General features: G+C 40.3%; 1 protein-coding gene across 2 annotated transcripts in view; it reads left to right on the top strand.

Annotated features, from left to right (window-relative positions):
* The first annotated feature begins 11,394 nt into the window (after window positions 1-11,394).
* The window catches only part of glra4a (glycine receptor, alpha 4a), a 59,642-nt gene continuing 53,375 nt past the window's right edge, over window positions 11,395-17,661 (top strand). Inside the window, exon 1 of one of the 2 annotated variants that reach the window (XM_019870100.1) lies at window positions 11,395-11,900. In XM_019870100.1, the coding sequence (XP_019725659.1) occupies window positions 11,833-11,900 (68 nt within the window). In that variant the 5' untranslated portion in view covers window positions 11,395-11,832. The remainder of the gene's footprint in view (window positions 11,901-17,661) is intronic. The other variant, XM_019870099.1, reaches the window with a different exon arrangement.

Raw genomic sequence — 17,661 nt, forward strand, 5'->3', positions numbered from 1 at the left:
ATCACGAGTCTGAGACTCGTGATCTGATTGGCTATTGAAACCTGACTGTTCCCGTTCACTTACAGCGCACAGGGGCCTGCTCTGTTTAATCTGAAGGCCCCGAGCAAATGTAATTTACCTGGCAATACAGCTAGCTGAAATATGATTGGTTAAAAACTCTACCATAATAAATAACTTATTTATCGAGTGGCTTTCAATGTTATTTAAAATAACATTGAAAGCCACTCAACTAAGTGGAAATAATACAACGTAAAGAATACAGAGAATAATTTTGTTTACATATTTATGAAAATAAAATAACATAAATTATAAAATAACATAAAATACATAAAAGTAAATTTACTTTTCTGAGAATGTTTAGGCCAGCAGAGAAGGCCTTGCTGGCCCTCAGGGTCCGCCACTGCTCTGATGGTAGGACTTAGATTTTCTGTTTTATACAGCTGACAGTTGACAAACGCTAGCTCAGAGAGACACACAAATCCCAGATGCATCAATAGCAATTGCGGCCAAAACAAACAAACCTGTTAAGATTCAAGCATCTACTCCTCACCGGGGCCAATCAACTCAATGGAAATGAGCTCTTTTTTTTTTCCCCAGCCTGATAGACTCTGCAGCAAATTTGTAGTTCCACTTTGACTTGTCGCAACATTTGCTATAAAAATAAAATGAAGAAATGTTTCTCAGCTTTTGACACCTTGAAGATGGTAGAGGACATCAACAACATTTATCGTCACCCTAAACCCTTCATTTAATCATCGAGAATCTCCATGTGTATTTCATTTCTCTTTCTATGGATATTGTGTGTTTTATCTGGACCTGGAGCACATGCAATGTTTCAAGCATCGATTTAACATTCTTAACTGTTATACAGTTCAAAAGACAAAAAACATTTATATAGGTGAAACAAAAAATAAACTAAAACTACTGACAGCTGAGATAGAGTGCAGCTCTGTTCAAGCCCGCGCAGGATAAGTGCTATACAAAACGGATGCATGGATCAAGAAAACCAGCCGGATGACAAAGCTCTGTTTGTACATGTTGCTGCTCTGTCTGTGTTACAGAAACAGTTGTTTAAAGGCTGATAATTACCATAGCACCTCGGTTGATTTCCTTTAGCCCCTTTATTACGTTTTGATTGATACTGTATTTTAGCGTTTAGCTAACGGACGTTCGTTCAAAGAAGGAATATGGTGAACCTGTTGGTATTTAAATATTCAATTTTGAATTTTTCTTTTTGTCAGTTTTACAGTAAATTCAAACTAATAGTGATAAATATACAGCTTTAAGCAAACATGTTTGATTCTAATTTGGAGAACTGTGCGTTAGCGAGAGTGTGGAAAAAAAGGTGCTTTGGAATACTCACAAAGATGTGTCTTAAAATAAATTACAATTTCAAGTGTGTTGGAGGGTAAAACTATATCAGAAATGTTTCTTATAAGTTGGTGCAAATTTCACCTCTCGTGTGTTTTATGACATATTCCTTGCAATAAACAGGGCTTCGCTATACTGTATGTACCGTACAAAAAGAACTGTATGGTAGGTCTAAGGTCGGTCGACAGTTTGTAAAAGCAAATTGTCCTCAAAGTTTGTATCAGTTCAAACAAACGAACAAATGGACAACTTGGGGGATTCACCAAGGATAGCACAAGTTAAAAAAAAAAAAATCCACGGACTCCATACTGCCTTTGTTTCAAACTGTTGTGAATTATTTGTCAGGGTCTAAGAATGCATGATTAATCAGAAGCATATTTAATTCAAAAGGGCATTCTGACCCCCCCCCCCCCAAGAAAAAATAAATAAATAAAATGAGCCAGCAGCAGAGTCCATCCTTGAAAAAAAAAATAACTACAATCAGGAAGATTTCTTAACTCTGTCCTGCTTCTGGTAGCCAATTAAAATCTCATGGTTTACCGTGCTGCCTTGTATTCCATGCATTTACATCACACATTTCCCATAAAAAAGAAAGCCAGCGGGGACATTTTTGTTGTTTGTCATGGTGAGCATCCCGGGCGTTTGTGTGGAAAATAGGACAAGTGTTGAAAACAACTTCAGTCATATCATTACAGATCCACTACAGCAATGTACTTTCGCGTTTGGGTTCGTGAGGAGATTAAAAGGCTTCCACAGCTAATTAGGTTGTGGGGAAGCGACACAAATGGCTTATTGCCATAAAAATGTGCATTCAAATGAACACGGCTACGGTTGTGTTTCACCGTCACAACTCCTGCAGCCTAGGCACTGTAAAATGGTGTTCCGTTTTAATTTAAAAAAAAACGAAATTTACCAAAGCACACCTGCTACTTGTGACCAGATAATAATGTCTTTAGATGGGATGAAGCAGCACTTGGGTGGCTCTGTACTCAAGGACACAAACATTATAAATGTGATTTCATTGGTTGTTTAGCTACATGCTTTACCCAGTCCACAGGAAATCACGTCAAAGGTCATAATCCTCATGAAGTGGACTCAAAATTTAGCTACCAATCCTAAAATGAGACTTGAAAAATGCTTGTACACCTTGTATCAGCAGTATTACCTTTATTATGTCTATTTCCACTTTTTTCCTGTGGGGGAAATTGTTTTGGAACTAGTGCATCACCGTGGAATAGTTGTTAGTAGGGCCCAAGCAATTAATTGGAAAGCCGATTTAATTTGCTGATATTAGCTTTTGAAAATCTGAAAAAATGGGCAAAAAATTTTGATTGTTTTTTGTAAACACAGTAACACATTACAATATAAGACAAAGATAATGTCCAGAGCCGATTTTTCTCAGACAGAGTATTGCCGAAAATTCAATTCTTTATTTATACAGTGTCTGTTTATTGTTAATTAATCACTGTATATTTATTGTTGATTAATCAGACTTTTACTCAGGCATCAGAATTTTATTCTGGCAAATATCGGCATCGGCCTCATTAAATCCAGATTGGTCTATGTTCTCCCCTTGCTTGTTTGGTTCGGTACTCCAGCTTCCTTCCACATCCAAAAAACATGCATGTTATGGCCTTGTTAAACTTCACGACGGTCATGCTGTCAGCCTAATGAATTTTATTCTGTGTTTTGAACCGGGCGAGATGTCGCAGGAGCCATGATGTGCATGTGCTTTGTTTCTTTGTTCTGAAACGGGGGAGGGGGGGAACAAAAAAAAAGAAATGAGTATGGACCCATTCCTGAATGGTGGGAAGAGGGTGGTATGGACTGTCTGTGTCTGTTCTCCAAAAAGAACTTGAGGTTGTGAAATTTGTTGAATGACACCAGGTTTGCGAACCAGCTACGAGCTTTGCAGTTCGTAAACCTACCATGTGTTGAAAGGTTACGTATACTTTCCAATATCTGCCCTTTTGCCCAAGTCACTTTATTAATACTGTACACCACCTTGTGTGTCTTCCTATCGGTTGATGCCACAGAACAATCGAAGGACGACGTTGGACATACAAACAAATATTCTGACATGCCGGACTTTCGTCATCTTGTTTGTGCGGCGTCTGGGATCGTTGTTTATGTCACACTACATGTGCTACGACGCATCAAGAGAACTCAAAATTGGCTATGAGACACTACGTTTGGAAGCGACATGTCTGTCAGCTCAAAATTGGGCTACATTTGTGTGGTCTGCTCTCGGCTTTAGGGTCAATGTATACAATAAATTGCCCATAGCCGTCTGTATGTGAGTGTAGAGGGTTACTGTATTTCTCTTTACTGACTACAGCCTAAAGTCATTTTGGGATAGACTCCAGCTCACCCCACGACCTTAATCGGACAAGCACTTTAGAAAATGGATGGTTGCGTGGAAAATTGTTTTGAAATCCCAACAGCAATGTAGTTTGACCAGCCTCCCGAATTCAGAGGTTGTAGTAGAGGACGTTTAGTGCTTCCATTTACTTTCATGATTTATCTTTTCTACTGTTAACGTTCTCATGCACGCGTCCGTGAGTGGTGTAAGCGATGCGACTCAATTGCTGGCGGAGGAAGACGCACAAAAACAAATCACCAGCCGCTCCAGCCAGCCTTCCAACACGCTCCCTTCTGACCTTTCCCTCAGGAGCCCGTTTAACTTGTGTCACATATATTCATGTTTGTCAATAAAGTTTGACCTTTGCGCTAAAGTTAGCATGTCCATGTATCTGTGCCGGCATTTCAAATACCTCACACGCCAGGTTAAGTGTGAGTGTGAGGCACAGTTGCTTGGAGGGATCCGGGCATGCCCATCCTGTCATAGGACAAACGTACACAGCGGGAAAATAAACACAGGCGATGTGCTGTATTTTTTGTCTTGTTGAAGGAGTGACTTGTGTGTTTGTTGTAGTGTTCTTTGACAATGTGTAAAGGTCAGTTATACAAGTTTTACTGCTTTAAAATGTCTTGTGCTTCTTTTAGAGTCAGAGTTGTTGGTCCATCTTTTAAGAGCACTAAATAATTGAAAGTTTGTGTCTTGGCATCTGCTGTATTTGGGATCAGTTTTAACAGGTCACCAATTCTCAGGGGATAATTATATTCACAAAACGTTAAAAAATATTGTTGTATTTTGGATCTATGGAAGGGGAAGTAATTACATTTTTGTTGTTATCCAGGCACAGATATTCTTCCTCAGGTTTTGATGTGTGTGAGTTTACAAAGTATTACATAGAGTACGAGTATTGCTGCTGTCTTCCTGCTCCCTCTCTATTAGTCATCCGGCTCCAAAATTGGAGTAGTTTTACTCCTTTCGGTCTCTCTCTCTCTCTCTCTCTCTCTCTCTCTCTCTCTCTCTCTCTCTCTCTCTCTCTCTCTCTATATATATATATAATTTGAAAGTCAACAAGGTTTGACTGTATAGTATGGCAGTTTAATGCATTTAGTTTAAGTAAATCACAGAGGGGGAGGTTGGAAAAAAAAATCCAAAAGATGAACAAACCTAGACAGATGTAATGACGACACCATGTAGTTATTGTCATTCCTCTGGCTCTTTGCGAGCCCGGCGGCAGTGACGTGCATGTTTGGGATTCACAAGAGATTCTTCCGCTACGTGAATGCCATGCCGAGCCAATATTGTGCTTGTGTGACATTGTAATCTTCCAATGATTTGGCTGACTGACTCATCACTTGTGCTTTACAGCAATGTGTGTCTCTCCCTGTCAAACCCTTTTCTTGTGGATGGGCGGCGTTCCTGGCAGCCTGGCTGGCTGTACAAATTGAATAGATGTGTAATGCATGAGGACGGATGGTTGGCTCAGTTGGGACTGCCCCCCTCTTCATTTTATGCCGGCAGCTGCAACAACCTGGGAATTTGTATCAGTATATATCAATGCATCTCTCCCTCTGACCCTCCAACTTTCAGTTATACACCTTTGTAATACACCCGAGTATTTTCATTCATTCATTCATTCATTATTCGGTCCGCCAGTTGGCCACAAGGGTTGCTGGGGCTGCTGGAGCCTATCCCAGCCGTCTTCGGGCAGTTGGCGGGGGACACTCTGAACCGGTTGCTAGCCAATCGCAGGGCACACAGAGACGAACAACCATCCATGCTCACACTCACACCTAGCGACAATTTAGAGTGTTCAATCAGCTTGCCATGCATGTTTTTGGAATGTGGGAGGAAACCGGAGTACCCGGAGAAAACCCAGGCAGGCACGGGGAGAACAAACTCCACACAGGAAGGCTGGAGCCGGAATCGAACCCAGCACCTCTGCACTGTGAGGTGGTCGTGCTAACCAGGCGACCACCGGGCCGCCCCCAACCACAATGATTAAGTGTAATTAATAAATACAGTAAGTTATTTTAGATTCTTTCCATTAAAATTTGTTACAAATTCAACACAGACGTTTAAATGTCCGAGGAAAATGCCTAATAGTCACACAGAATCTGAGAAATGGAGTTTGAATTTGCTTCAAGTGTCAAGAAACACTTCAGAATTCATTTCAGGGAGCATCAGTAATGGTTTATCATATTCTGTGATTGTTACATATTCAAAATCCCACCAAAAGGAGAGCAGAGGTCTCAGATCAGATTGTTTTCGACCTGAGAGACTCCACTATTAAATCACGGATGGGGGACATGATGATAAAAGTATCGCTGGTACGTGGATTAAGGCGGAAGAGTGGATTTTTTCCTAGAATCTTATCAAAAGAACCCACACAGCAACACTGCTCCTGGTCTCAATATAAGTGACTTTTGAAATTTTCAAGGATAGTATGTCGAGGTGATAAACAGCACAGACCACTGTACAAAGCTTTTTGTATGACTGAAGAGACTGGGAGTGAGGATAAGGACGAGGATGCTGGAGCCACGGGTCAAACCCTCAGGGTGGCAAACGGCACAGTGTGGTGATTTATTTTATTTTATTTGGGTTTTTTTTTCTTGATCTAAAGAGGAAGAAAACCTCAAAGAGACTACTAAGCCGAGAAAGGGGAAAAAACATTTATGAGACAAGATGGCAACAAGGAGAATAAAAATGAAGTGAAATCTCAACAGTGGAAAACCTGAAAGTACACCTCAAATTTTGGACATGAAACTTTCATTTCATCAAAATGATTGACTGTCTGTGTTGCTTTTTGCACCCTTTTTGGGTGATGGTAAGACAAAAGAGCTACAATGGATCTGAATAGCTTCCTGATCGAACATTTTATCAAAGGCATTTGCTTTCGATATCGATCACGTGTCAATTGCCAAACATACTGATCATACATTCTCAACTTGAAATAACCTATGAAATGTTTCCCTGTACCCCCCTGCAATGTGCTTGCGTACACCCTAGTTGGGAAACACTGCTGTAGATGACTGATCAGAGGTGATCCGTTATCTGTTTTCATTGCCACTGGTTTGATAGCACTCAAACTGTTTATAGGTGTGAGTGACTGTCTGTAAGTGCCCTGCAATTGAAACCCGTCAGCAACTGGGGGACAAGCAGCGTCGGAAATGAATGGTTGTCGACTAAAAACCATAGTTAAACAAAGAGCATGGAATACATGACAGCATATGCTTGGAGTGGGAATCTGCTGTCACCATGACAACAGTAGCATTTCGAGCCATGACCTTACCAGAACATGACGGTATTGCATGAATGGCAATTACAGAAAAGGCCATTATATATGATAATGCTCCCCAAGTGGCCAAAGAAACAATATCAATGACTTCCAAGCATACAAATGACATGGTTAAAAATGTTAAATGGGATCATTCGGATTACATGGATGAAGCCTGGTCCAGAGTTACATCTGAGGAAAATCAAATACATGAGGCTATAACTTCAGTTCAGTGGAATGCCCCAACAGTGGTAGAATTTGAAATTCAAACAAAGTTTTATGGAAACAATATGACTCAAAATTCAAAAAAACTTCAAGCCCAAACAAAGGTTCAAGCCACTCTCTTTCGGACATACTTCCTAATTGCTGCAGTACCTAGGAAAAGCCTCACACACACACACACACACACACACACACACACACACACACACACACACACACACACACACACATATATGTATACATATATAGTAAACCAAGTGCGTCCTTGGAGCCACCTGTTAGCCTTGATACACTGCTTACTGGAGACTTTGTGGAGACGGTTTGATACAAGCTAAGAATCGGTTTAGGAGACACTGAAGTCTCGAGGTCGCACCATATTCTCGGTACCGCCCTTCTGATGAAATAAATATGTTGTGAATCCCTTCCTCCTGCGCAATCGTGATCGCAGCCATTGTCTGTCAACCATGGGTGCCCGGAATATTCTCCACATAAAACCTTTGAAGGTACTGTTCATCGCCTTCAGCCTGTATATGGATAACCAACATCCTCATCATCCGAAATCAACGAACACGCGGAGGAAAGAAGGCCACTTTCCTCCAACAATATACCGTATATATACAGTATTAACATTTGTACTTGAAAGTTGTTCTTTGTGGTAATTGATTATTATGACATGCTTAGATGGAGTTAGATCGGTGCAAATGGCCTTTCTGTGTTTCCTTTTTAATCTATGTACTGTATGTGTACATATCAACAAGCAGACACTGATGGCAAGCCAATGTCAGACCTCCTAAAAGCGTAGCTGCTATGCCATAGCAGCTACACGACACCGCCAGTCAGAAGTGTCGACGAGCAGCTGCAGCCGCCGACCTGCCAGGAACACAACGCTTCACCTCGTTTTTAATTCCATAGCTGTTTCCGTCTCTACGGTCTCCACCTTCCTCCTCGTTTTCATCCTCATATGCCCTCTCACGTCTGCGTGGGTCAGAGAATAGAATCATGTTCGGCAGTTGAGGAGAAGCGTAGTAGTCATATCTAAGTTTAGCTGAGAGGCAACAGCTCGGAATAACCAAGGGATCAGTTTCATTAATTCATCCAATATACATTGCATGTAAAAGTTATTCACAGCATTTCACTTTTTCCGCATGTTACGTTTCAGTGTCATTACGAAATGGTAACATGACGCCTGGCAAACATGCAAAAGAGTTCAATCTTTGTCTCATCAGACCAGAGAATTTTCTCTCTCATGGTCTGAGAGTCCTTTACGTAACTTTTGGCAAACTCAATGCGGGCTATACATGTACTCTGTGTGGATGTGTGTGTGTGTGTGTGTGTGTGTGTGTGTGTGTGTGTGTGTGTGTGTGTGTGGGTCTATTCTATAAAAAGAAACAGAAATGTGAAGATAACTCAAGTCAAATTTATTTACACTTTAACAATCCAACAATTATGAAGAGCAAATCCTTAAATTTAAAACTTACATTAATAAAAGCTTTAAGAAAAAATATACACAGTATTACACTAATTTTAACACTAAGAGTATATTTTTTACTATGGAAAAATAACCCAAATTAATCATGTTCTTGGTTTAAAGTAGCAGACAAAATATGTGTTGATTCTTTTTGCAATCTGAAAAATAACGTGTTTTTTTTTGTTATTGTTTTTGGTGTGAATTAAGAAAAAAAAGCTTTTCCTTGCACAAAATTTCAGACATTGAGGCAGTTCACTGTAGTATTATGTCACTGCAATAGAAAAATCATTCATCCCAAAATCTTTTCAGCTTTCTTTTCATCCAAAACGAACACAAAAAAATATATTTGGGGTGAAAATGAAGAAGAACAATAACAAGATTTATAACAGACAGATGCTCACATTTGGAATACGTCGGCATTTTTGTGTTTATGGTCATTTTTAGGAACCTCAGCTGGATCGTTACATATCATAACTTTAAATGAGGAGCCAGCAGCTCTTCGGGGGATGTCACTTCCCAAATTTAAGGAGATACATCCAATTCTATTTTAACACGTCAGTCTCACTGAAGATGGGAAGAAGAGGACTGAGACATGCTGCGGGCTAAAGGTAAATTTGCTGCGTCTTGCCACGATGACTAGAAAAAGGTGACATACTGTATCTGCCATCTTGGACACTGTGGAATCATCGGGGTAAAGACAGATGAATGACACATGGAAGCAATTTGATGGTGTAACTCAGTGGGTGATGTCCTGCATTCTGCTCATCCACAACACACACACAAAGCTTTCATGGCTTTTGAAAGTCTGTACGGGCTGATCTGTACCCTGACCTGTCTGACACATCTGAAAGCCTCCATTCATTTAACAGATGGAGCTCATGTTCCAGGTTTCAAGTGCACAAAACAGTAAGTTTGACATTAACAACTTGAATCACTAACATTAAAAAAATTCACCCCAATAGCTGATTAAATATTGTGATTCATTTTATGATAAAATCAAGCACAATACAATGTGCAGGCAACCGACCCATTCATTGTGTATGTCCTGTGCACAAAGTGAGCAGTGCAAAAACTATTATTGTGTATGTTTTGGTTGGGTCAGTTGGGGTCAAACTTCAATTTTGGAGCTATTAGCATATTGTGCCAGCGATATACGAAAATAGCTTGATTGAAGTTTGCTGGTGAAAGAAAAGCGAAGAGGGGGGTACTGAAAATAGGCAATTAAAAGAAGAATGAACCAAAATTGTTGCATTCAATCTCCCTCCAACCAGCACACAAGACCAATGTTCTTTGTATGCAAATACTATAATCAGACTACAGCCGTGATGAAGATTTTTAATTTGAAATGGTAATATATGAGGGAGCATGGGAATTTGGAAAACAAATTTGCTCCGAATAAAGAAGAGGAACATCAGAAGCGAACTCGCTGAAATCATCATATCAAGCCGCAAGCAGGATTCTTGTCACATACAAGACACAACAACAAAAGGCAACAGAGAGCTCATCTGGAATTGATTGGATTCTAGGTGAGCACAAGAAGCCATTCTCAGATGCAGAAAATAAAAGACTCAACATTAGGTTTAAGATTAACATGTATATTAGTTTTGGAATTTCTAAGATGGCCTACAGGACAGAATACATGTTTTCTTCTTTCTTGGGGATCTTTGTGTTCCTGTACATTATAAAAGAATGTTGTTCTTACGCTCCATTTTTGGGGGTTCATGACAGAGTTCGTGTATTGTTTCAATCAACTATTTTAATTCATGTCGTAATTGATTGACATTGTATTTCAATTCTTATTTTTGATGTTGTTTTGAATTAAGATATTTGTTCCAAACATTACACTACATTCGCATGACGCCTGAGTCAGGCCGCCTGACCAACCTTAATAAATAGACCTTTGCTTCACTGAGGAAAAAAATCTAAATACAAAAAAATGTGGACCCGATTTGAGGAAACAGAGCGAAAATGTGTATTAAATTATGCAAAAATCTGACACTTAGTACTTAAAAGAGAGAGGGATTTTAAAATGCACATACAGTACAGCAAATAATTCGGACACTATAAGTGTTTCAAAAAATGCAAAGCGAAAGAAACGAAAAAGAATTTAAACTGTATCCTTTGGAAAGGTGAGACCACCGCCGTGCTACTTTTCAAACAAAAGTGATGGCATGAAGCAATGCATGCGAACCACTCGCAGAAAATGTCTCTCTTTTCAACCATAAAAAATAAAAACTTTGCTCAAACAAAAACAAATGTTACCTTATTTCAGTTGTCAAATGTTTTCGCCTATGCACAACTTTGATAGCGTTGTAACCTGCAGCTCTATACCTAATCGGCTTGGTCGTGTTCGTACGGCAACTACGTTGGGCCAAACTACGGTTGTGCTTATTTGTTTTTGTTTGATTCCTCTTCTCTGCCTTTCAAAGCAAAAAAAACCAAATACAAACATTGGAGATTTGTTGTTTTCAGGTTAATAAAGTGTAATAACTTTTTTTTTCAAATTTTTGTTGGATGATGAATACGCGCATATTTAATAGGGCACCCCCCCCCCTTCGGATATAAATTAACGTTGGTGACGTAACACCACCAATCATCACAAGGTATCGACTTTATTCACACCAAGAAACCATTTATTAATACACTTGCTGTATTTCTTTCGGATGTATTATTGTATTTTGCAGATTCGCCCTCAGCTCACCCCTTCCCCTGTATCCTCCTAATTAAGACAAAACAATATCCGGTCCATTTTCTACTCGGTTTCCAGTGTTTTGGGTGTGTTTACGGTTTATCGTCGCATGAATGATTGATTAAAATAATTATAATAATAAAACAACTCCCGGAAGTCACCAACACCCAGCACCAGAGTACCACCGAGCCGCTGATTGAATGACAGCCGCCTGCTGAACTCCGCGTCGGCTTGGATGTGCTCAGTCTCCCTGGAGTGCGTGTGGGAGGAGGAGGAAGAAGTTTCTCCCACCCCCCAAAAGGCACGCTCCTTCTTAGACGCGCTAATACGAGGAAGGAAACAGACGATGCCTGTCGACCCTCGCGGACGCTGGATTTGCTAATTGGCGACATTATTCCACTTTAGTCAAGTTCTTCTGCGTGGCCGTGGAGAGATTGTCGAATCAGAGGATGCTCCCACAGGTCATTCGGATCCTTTACGTCTTGTCGTTCTGCTTTTTCCAGGGAGGCTTTATCAGGTGAGGAGCGATCAGATGTCATTATGTTATGTGTCGCTTTTGTGTGTCATCAACTTTTTCGTTTAAATCGCTGTATTACTATTACGCTATTATCCACTTTTTAACTTTCCGGAACCGAGTAAGTGTGCAGTACTGCTGAAATCGGGGCTTAAATTAGAACCTTTAATAGAGCATAATAAATAGAACATTGTTTCTGCAAATTACTTTAATTTCTTATGAGATACCAAAACGGAGTGTGGTTAGCACTTCTGCCTCTATTCAGGAAACCTGGTATCAATTTATATTTATGCTTATTAAAATGTATAGCTTCCATCTATTCAACTGTATATGGAGTGTGCATGCTGTCCCCGTGCTTGCGTGTTTTCTCGAGTTACTCTGTGTTCCTCACATATTCGAAAAACATGAATACCTGTATTAGGTTCACTGATGGCTCCAAATTGTCCATCGTGGTGAATGTGAGTATGAGCCGTTGTTTGTCTCTATGTGCCTGGTGATTGGCTGGCGACCAGTCCAGGGTGGGATAGGCTGCAGCTGTCCTGCAGCCCCAGCGAGGACAAACACTACAAAATGGATGAATGGAATTACCAACGAGGGCTACCTGTGGAATCCTGTCTTGCGCTTGCATTCCATTGTAACAATTCATTAACAATAGCCACAGGTGAAGTGTGCATATGAATAACAAGCCTAAAGGACACAGTTAATCCACACTTGTTTTTGAGAGCATTTGGAGAAGATAGCACTATTTGATTGCATGAAGAAAAATAGAGAAGCTGATCAGTGAGGGTAAAAAAATACTATTCACGCAAACGGACAAAACCAAAACAAACCCCTGATTCAAATGATCACCTCATCAGCAAGCTCGGTGGAAGCCTGATAAGGAACTTGATGAATTTGAAATGGGTCTTTTGTCGGAACAGGCAGTACGGTGGCTCTTGAGGACTGGAGTTGCCTACCCCCGGTTTAGGATAACAGAGACTCTAAATTGTCCATAGGTGTGAATGTGAATGGTTGTTTAACTCCAAGTGCCCTGTGAGGGATTGGCGACCATTTCAGGGTGTACCGTACCCACTGCCCGAAAATCAGCTGTGATAGGCTTCAGCTCGCCTACAATTCTAATGAAGACAAGCGCTATAGAAAATGAATGGTTGGAATTTCCTCTGAAGAACAAGCTGCCCCTGCAATTCTGTTTTGCTGTTGTGAAACATTGTTCAAATTGGGTCGACTCACTTTGGCCATAATAATGGTCATACGTGCTGGGTTGTAATTGCAGGTGCAGAGCCCACATTGCACAGTTTTGTTGCACAATGAAAAAATGAGAAACTGCTTCCAGTAAGGGTATGTGTTGATGACAAGATAAACATGTGGAAAAAAAATTGCACTGTGAAAAGTTGACTGAATTCACTGTCATATGAATGCCATGTCAGTGGACATTGTGCACATCATCAATTGTTGATCATTTCATTGTGTGGAACTATGTTGTAATTGTTGATGAAGCAAATTAGTCAATATGGAGTGCACTACTTGGCGGCGGCCAGCAGATGCACTGTTAAGTCACCCTTAGCAAGTCTGCAATCACTGGAGAAGAAAATAATGACAGCTATGAGCTAAATCCAAAGTGAAAACTTCAATTCAATGGAGCAGCATTATTCTGTTTAATCACAAATTAATTCAGAAAATTCAGTCAGTGTTTCCCACACTCCTCTTTTCTTCTTCTTTTCTGTTTTTACCTGGTGCCATTAGAGGTCGCCACAGCGTGTCCTCCTTTTCCATCCAAATCCATCTCCTGCATCCTCCTCTTGAACACCAACTGCCCTCATGTCTTCCCTCACTACATTTATCAACCTTCTCTTAGGTCTTCCCCCTTGCTTGCTTACCTGGCAGCTCCATACCCATCACCCTTCGAGCGATATACTCACGATTGCTCCTCCGGACGTGACTAAACCATTTAAGTCAGCCCTCTCTAACTTTTTCTCCCAAACTTCTAACATCTCACATCCCTGTGAAAGTTATTATTAAGATAATAACAATCAGTTAATCATCAAGTCAGGAATTTTATGTAGAATGCCCTTCCCAACGACCCAAACAGTATTTGGAATACACCAGTGTATTTGTTTACAGTATACGGTACAGTATAAGGAAACAATAATGTGACTCGGATTTGATTTCAAACATCTAGTTTCAATTTCAAGTAAATTTACCCTGTGGGGAAATACAGTAGACAATGCATAGATTTTGCAAGTGTAATACGGTGACCTGGTGATGAAGTTCTGCCTTGACGAGTGATGCTGTCATTACTGTCAGGTTGTGCTATCTTATGTGGCATTGGCCCAGCAGTTTATAGGACAGGGTGAGCAGTGACTCATTTGCATGAGACATGACCACCCCTCAAAAGGCGGATGGAATGTTCACGATCATGCAGTACACTCCCATCAATGGCCTTCTTACCCCCAGTCTCCAAACTTGTATTTGCGTTGAAGCACTCCCCCTATTTCATGCCCTGCCAAACTCTTCAGGTGAGTGCAGAAAAGGAATTAAGAGTCACATAATCCCACCAAGGTACAGCGGGGTGGGGGCCCAGAGGGTGCAGGAGGGGAAAGAGAGGAGGAGGAGAAGTTGGGCCATTTAGTCCCCGGGAGCAGTCAAGTGACAGCATCTCCTCAGAGAAATTAGATGCTCAATCTGTGTAGGGGCAAGGGATGGAAGACAGGCAGAATCTGATGCAGCGGGATGGAGCAGAATGGGATGCAACGGAAAAATGCCAACAAAGAAATGGAGAGGGTATTTCATTTGGCCCGAGGCACTGGGAGAAAAGGTTCAGATAGGAAATAGAAGAGATGGAGGGGGTTAGTGTCATAAATTAGGAGATTGTCATGTAGCCTGATTGATAAGCAGTGGAAGGGTTAGGAGAGGAAATGAGAATGTGGAATGAAGAATGTGATAAGAAGTTGGTCTCACTAACCAACGTATGTATGCGTGTGTGTGTGGGACGATAACCATAGAAACGGAACGTGCTGCAACCTATAGGAATGTTTCTGGCGGATCAATTAACTCATTCAGTACCAGCCAATTCTAGACCCCCTTTTTTTTTACCCTAAGTCTTGGAAAAATTGAAAAAAAAAGTATCTGGGGTTGAATGTGTGGAGTGTGAAAAGACATATAAATATGTCTTTGGGAGTGAATGAGTTTTAAATATGAGCAGTATAATAGGGGTCTTGCGCAACCAACAAAACAGGAAAAGACATTTTCCTCTGTTTAAGGTCACTGGTGGAGCCCCTATGGCATCGGACAAGGGACACAGCAGCCGTAAATATATTAAACGTCTATATTATCTTTTGTTTTACTTAAGATGTCTTCAAGAACTAGCTACCATGCCCATTTAAGATGTTGTTTTTTTTTTTCATGTTTACATACTGTATCATATCATTTTTCTAGATTAGTAAATGATAAACCCGTGTTTAACGTTTGTCTGAAGATACCGATAATATTCAAGCAAGTTCAGGTTCAAATGTGGTTATCAATGTGCATACGCATCCAAGTTCGCTAACCTGTTTAAGGGGTCATGTGATGTTACACATATACACCACAAATTGCAGATGCTAAATGTAAATAGCAAGTAGCTGAAAGCAGGGATGCTCACTGAAAGTGTCATTTTAACCAGTTTAACTTTAATTTTGTTAAACAGTGTTTGTAATGCTAAAAAATGAAACTTACACTTTTACCATCATAAGGCAATGTTTAAAGTTACCTTTTAGCATTCTTTACTGTCACATAGTGTAAAAATAAATGGTTCTCATTCAACAAAGTGGCATTATATCAAAGTATTCACTGAAAAACACACCAGTTAATGGCTGTCTGGATATTTCTGTACACCCAAAGATGCCGCCCAAATGTCCTGCTCCATCGAAGGTGTCATGCTAATGGAGAAGTAGCTAGCTGACAGCCACATACCTGTCAACTTGTACGTTTTCCCCGTATTTTATGTTTTTTTATCATTTCAAATCATGTACGGCGTATGACAACTTTTACACGGGGGGAAAAAAAGCAATTGTGAACCGATCTCACAAAGACCATTTTGGCTCAAATCCATATCGTCTCACCTGCTGGTAGCCAACAACAATGCCGTCGCCGATCGCTACTATTGTCACGGCAACCCAGCAAAAGTAATCCTCAATCGTATATATTTTTTCATCGCTGCGTACGGTCGGATTGATAAAGCATGATGTGCGCATGCGTGGTAAGCCGTTGTACGGGTTTTTGTTGCTTTGTAAGGGGAGTCGTAATCATTTATAAGGGCAGGTATTATTCGAGGTTGACAGGTATGCAGCCAGTAGTCATGGAAGATTCTAGTAGAGGTTCTTCAGGCAGACGAAGCATTTTGTGGGGTTAACTTTGGCTAAAGCAGGGTGGAAAAGATGCTCTCCTATATATGCGCTCCATCCTGTGGTCATGTGATGTGTATCAGGCCCATGATAAAATGAAAGTGGCGAAGTGAATGGCATTGACATAAAGGTCAAAGGAGATGAGCAAGGTTATTCTGTGCCTGGAGTCAATGCTGTGAAGAAATATCAGGAAACAAGTCCTATTATCCAGCCATTTTGCTATTTATTGATTTATTGAACGTGTGTTACTCTCTACCACAGCGAATAGGTTAATAAAGAGTCAAAGTACACGGCAAAGTCTATTTAATTTTTTTCATTGCTAGGTTTAAAATGAGTTGCATTGAATTCTTCTGTCGTCCTGTCACTGGGCTCACAAGAAATAATAAACCCTGGAGACGTTTTATCATTTGAGTGTTTGCATGACTGCCTTCACTTCATTGTTTTGTGCCACATTTGTCTGATCCCTGCAGACGCCCACTCCAATTAAGATGACATATGCCACGCTGTGGAACTCCTAACTTCTGTTCTTACAGGAAAAATCTGAAATGTAACATGAAAGCAGACATTCCGAGGCGAAGGATCAATCACCTGCACATTGAAGAAAGTTAATTTGTTCAAAAACTTGCATGTTGGTTTAATTCAGTCCTTCTCTAATAGTGGGACGGGCCCCGCTGGACGGGGTACAATGCCAGTGGGGGGGTTGTTTTTACATACTAGAATACAGTGGCGGGCCGTGCATTTCAACCTTAGGCCTTCAGTGACGTCACATATTATGAACACAATGCTGTATAGGCTCGTCAAGCAGCACTTAATTTCAGGAGCATTTAAAACCATCAAGTATGCATTCACAATTAAGAGCAGGAAACTAAATTTACAGATAGTCAAAAATATAAAGATGATTTAAAAATACAAAATAAAATGCCACCCAAATTACGCTGTGTGATCTTAAACAAGTCTGTCCAATAAATTGCGCAATGTCGCAGTTTCATATAAGACACCAACCAAACAATAACAAAACAAACTGTTCTTTGAAAATAAAGTAAACAGATCATTTGCATTTTGAAAATCGACGATACAACAGCAAATAACTGACATAACTGACTAACTAATAACTGACTAACAGCTGAGACTGAACGAACTTTCGTGCACGAAGGTGACTACATTGCGCCATTATAAATTGCAGGTGAGCAGATTTATTTGATACATGTTTGTATCTTTGTCATTTTATTTCGTTACCATGAATTTAATACTAACGAAATAAAATGACAAGAAGAATAAAATTCATTGACTCACCAATGTAGTTCTCACAGCGTCTGCTTATTTGAAAATAAAGTCGATCCTCCTTTCTTATCTCAGGAACACTTCAGTGGCTCTGTTGTACA

The sequence above is a fragment of the Hippocampus comes genome, unplaced genomic scaffold (assembly GCF_001891065.2).
Source record: "Hippocampus comes isolate QL1 unplaced genomic scaffold, H_comes_QL1_v1.1 scaffold9, whole genome shotgun sequence".
NCBI lineage: Eukaryota > Metazoa > Chordata > Actinopteri > Syngnathiformes > Syngnathidae > Hippocampus > Hippocampus comes.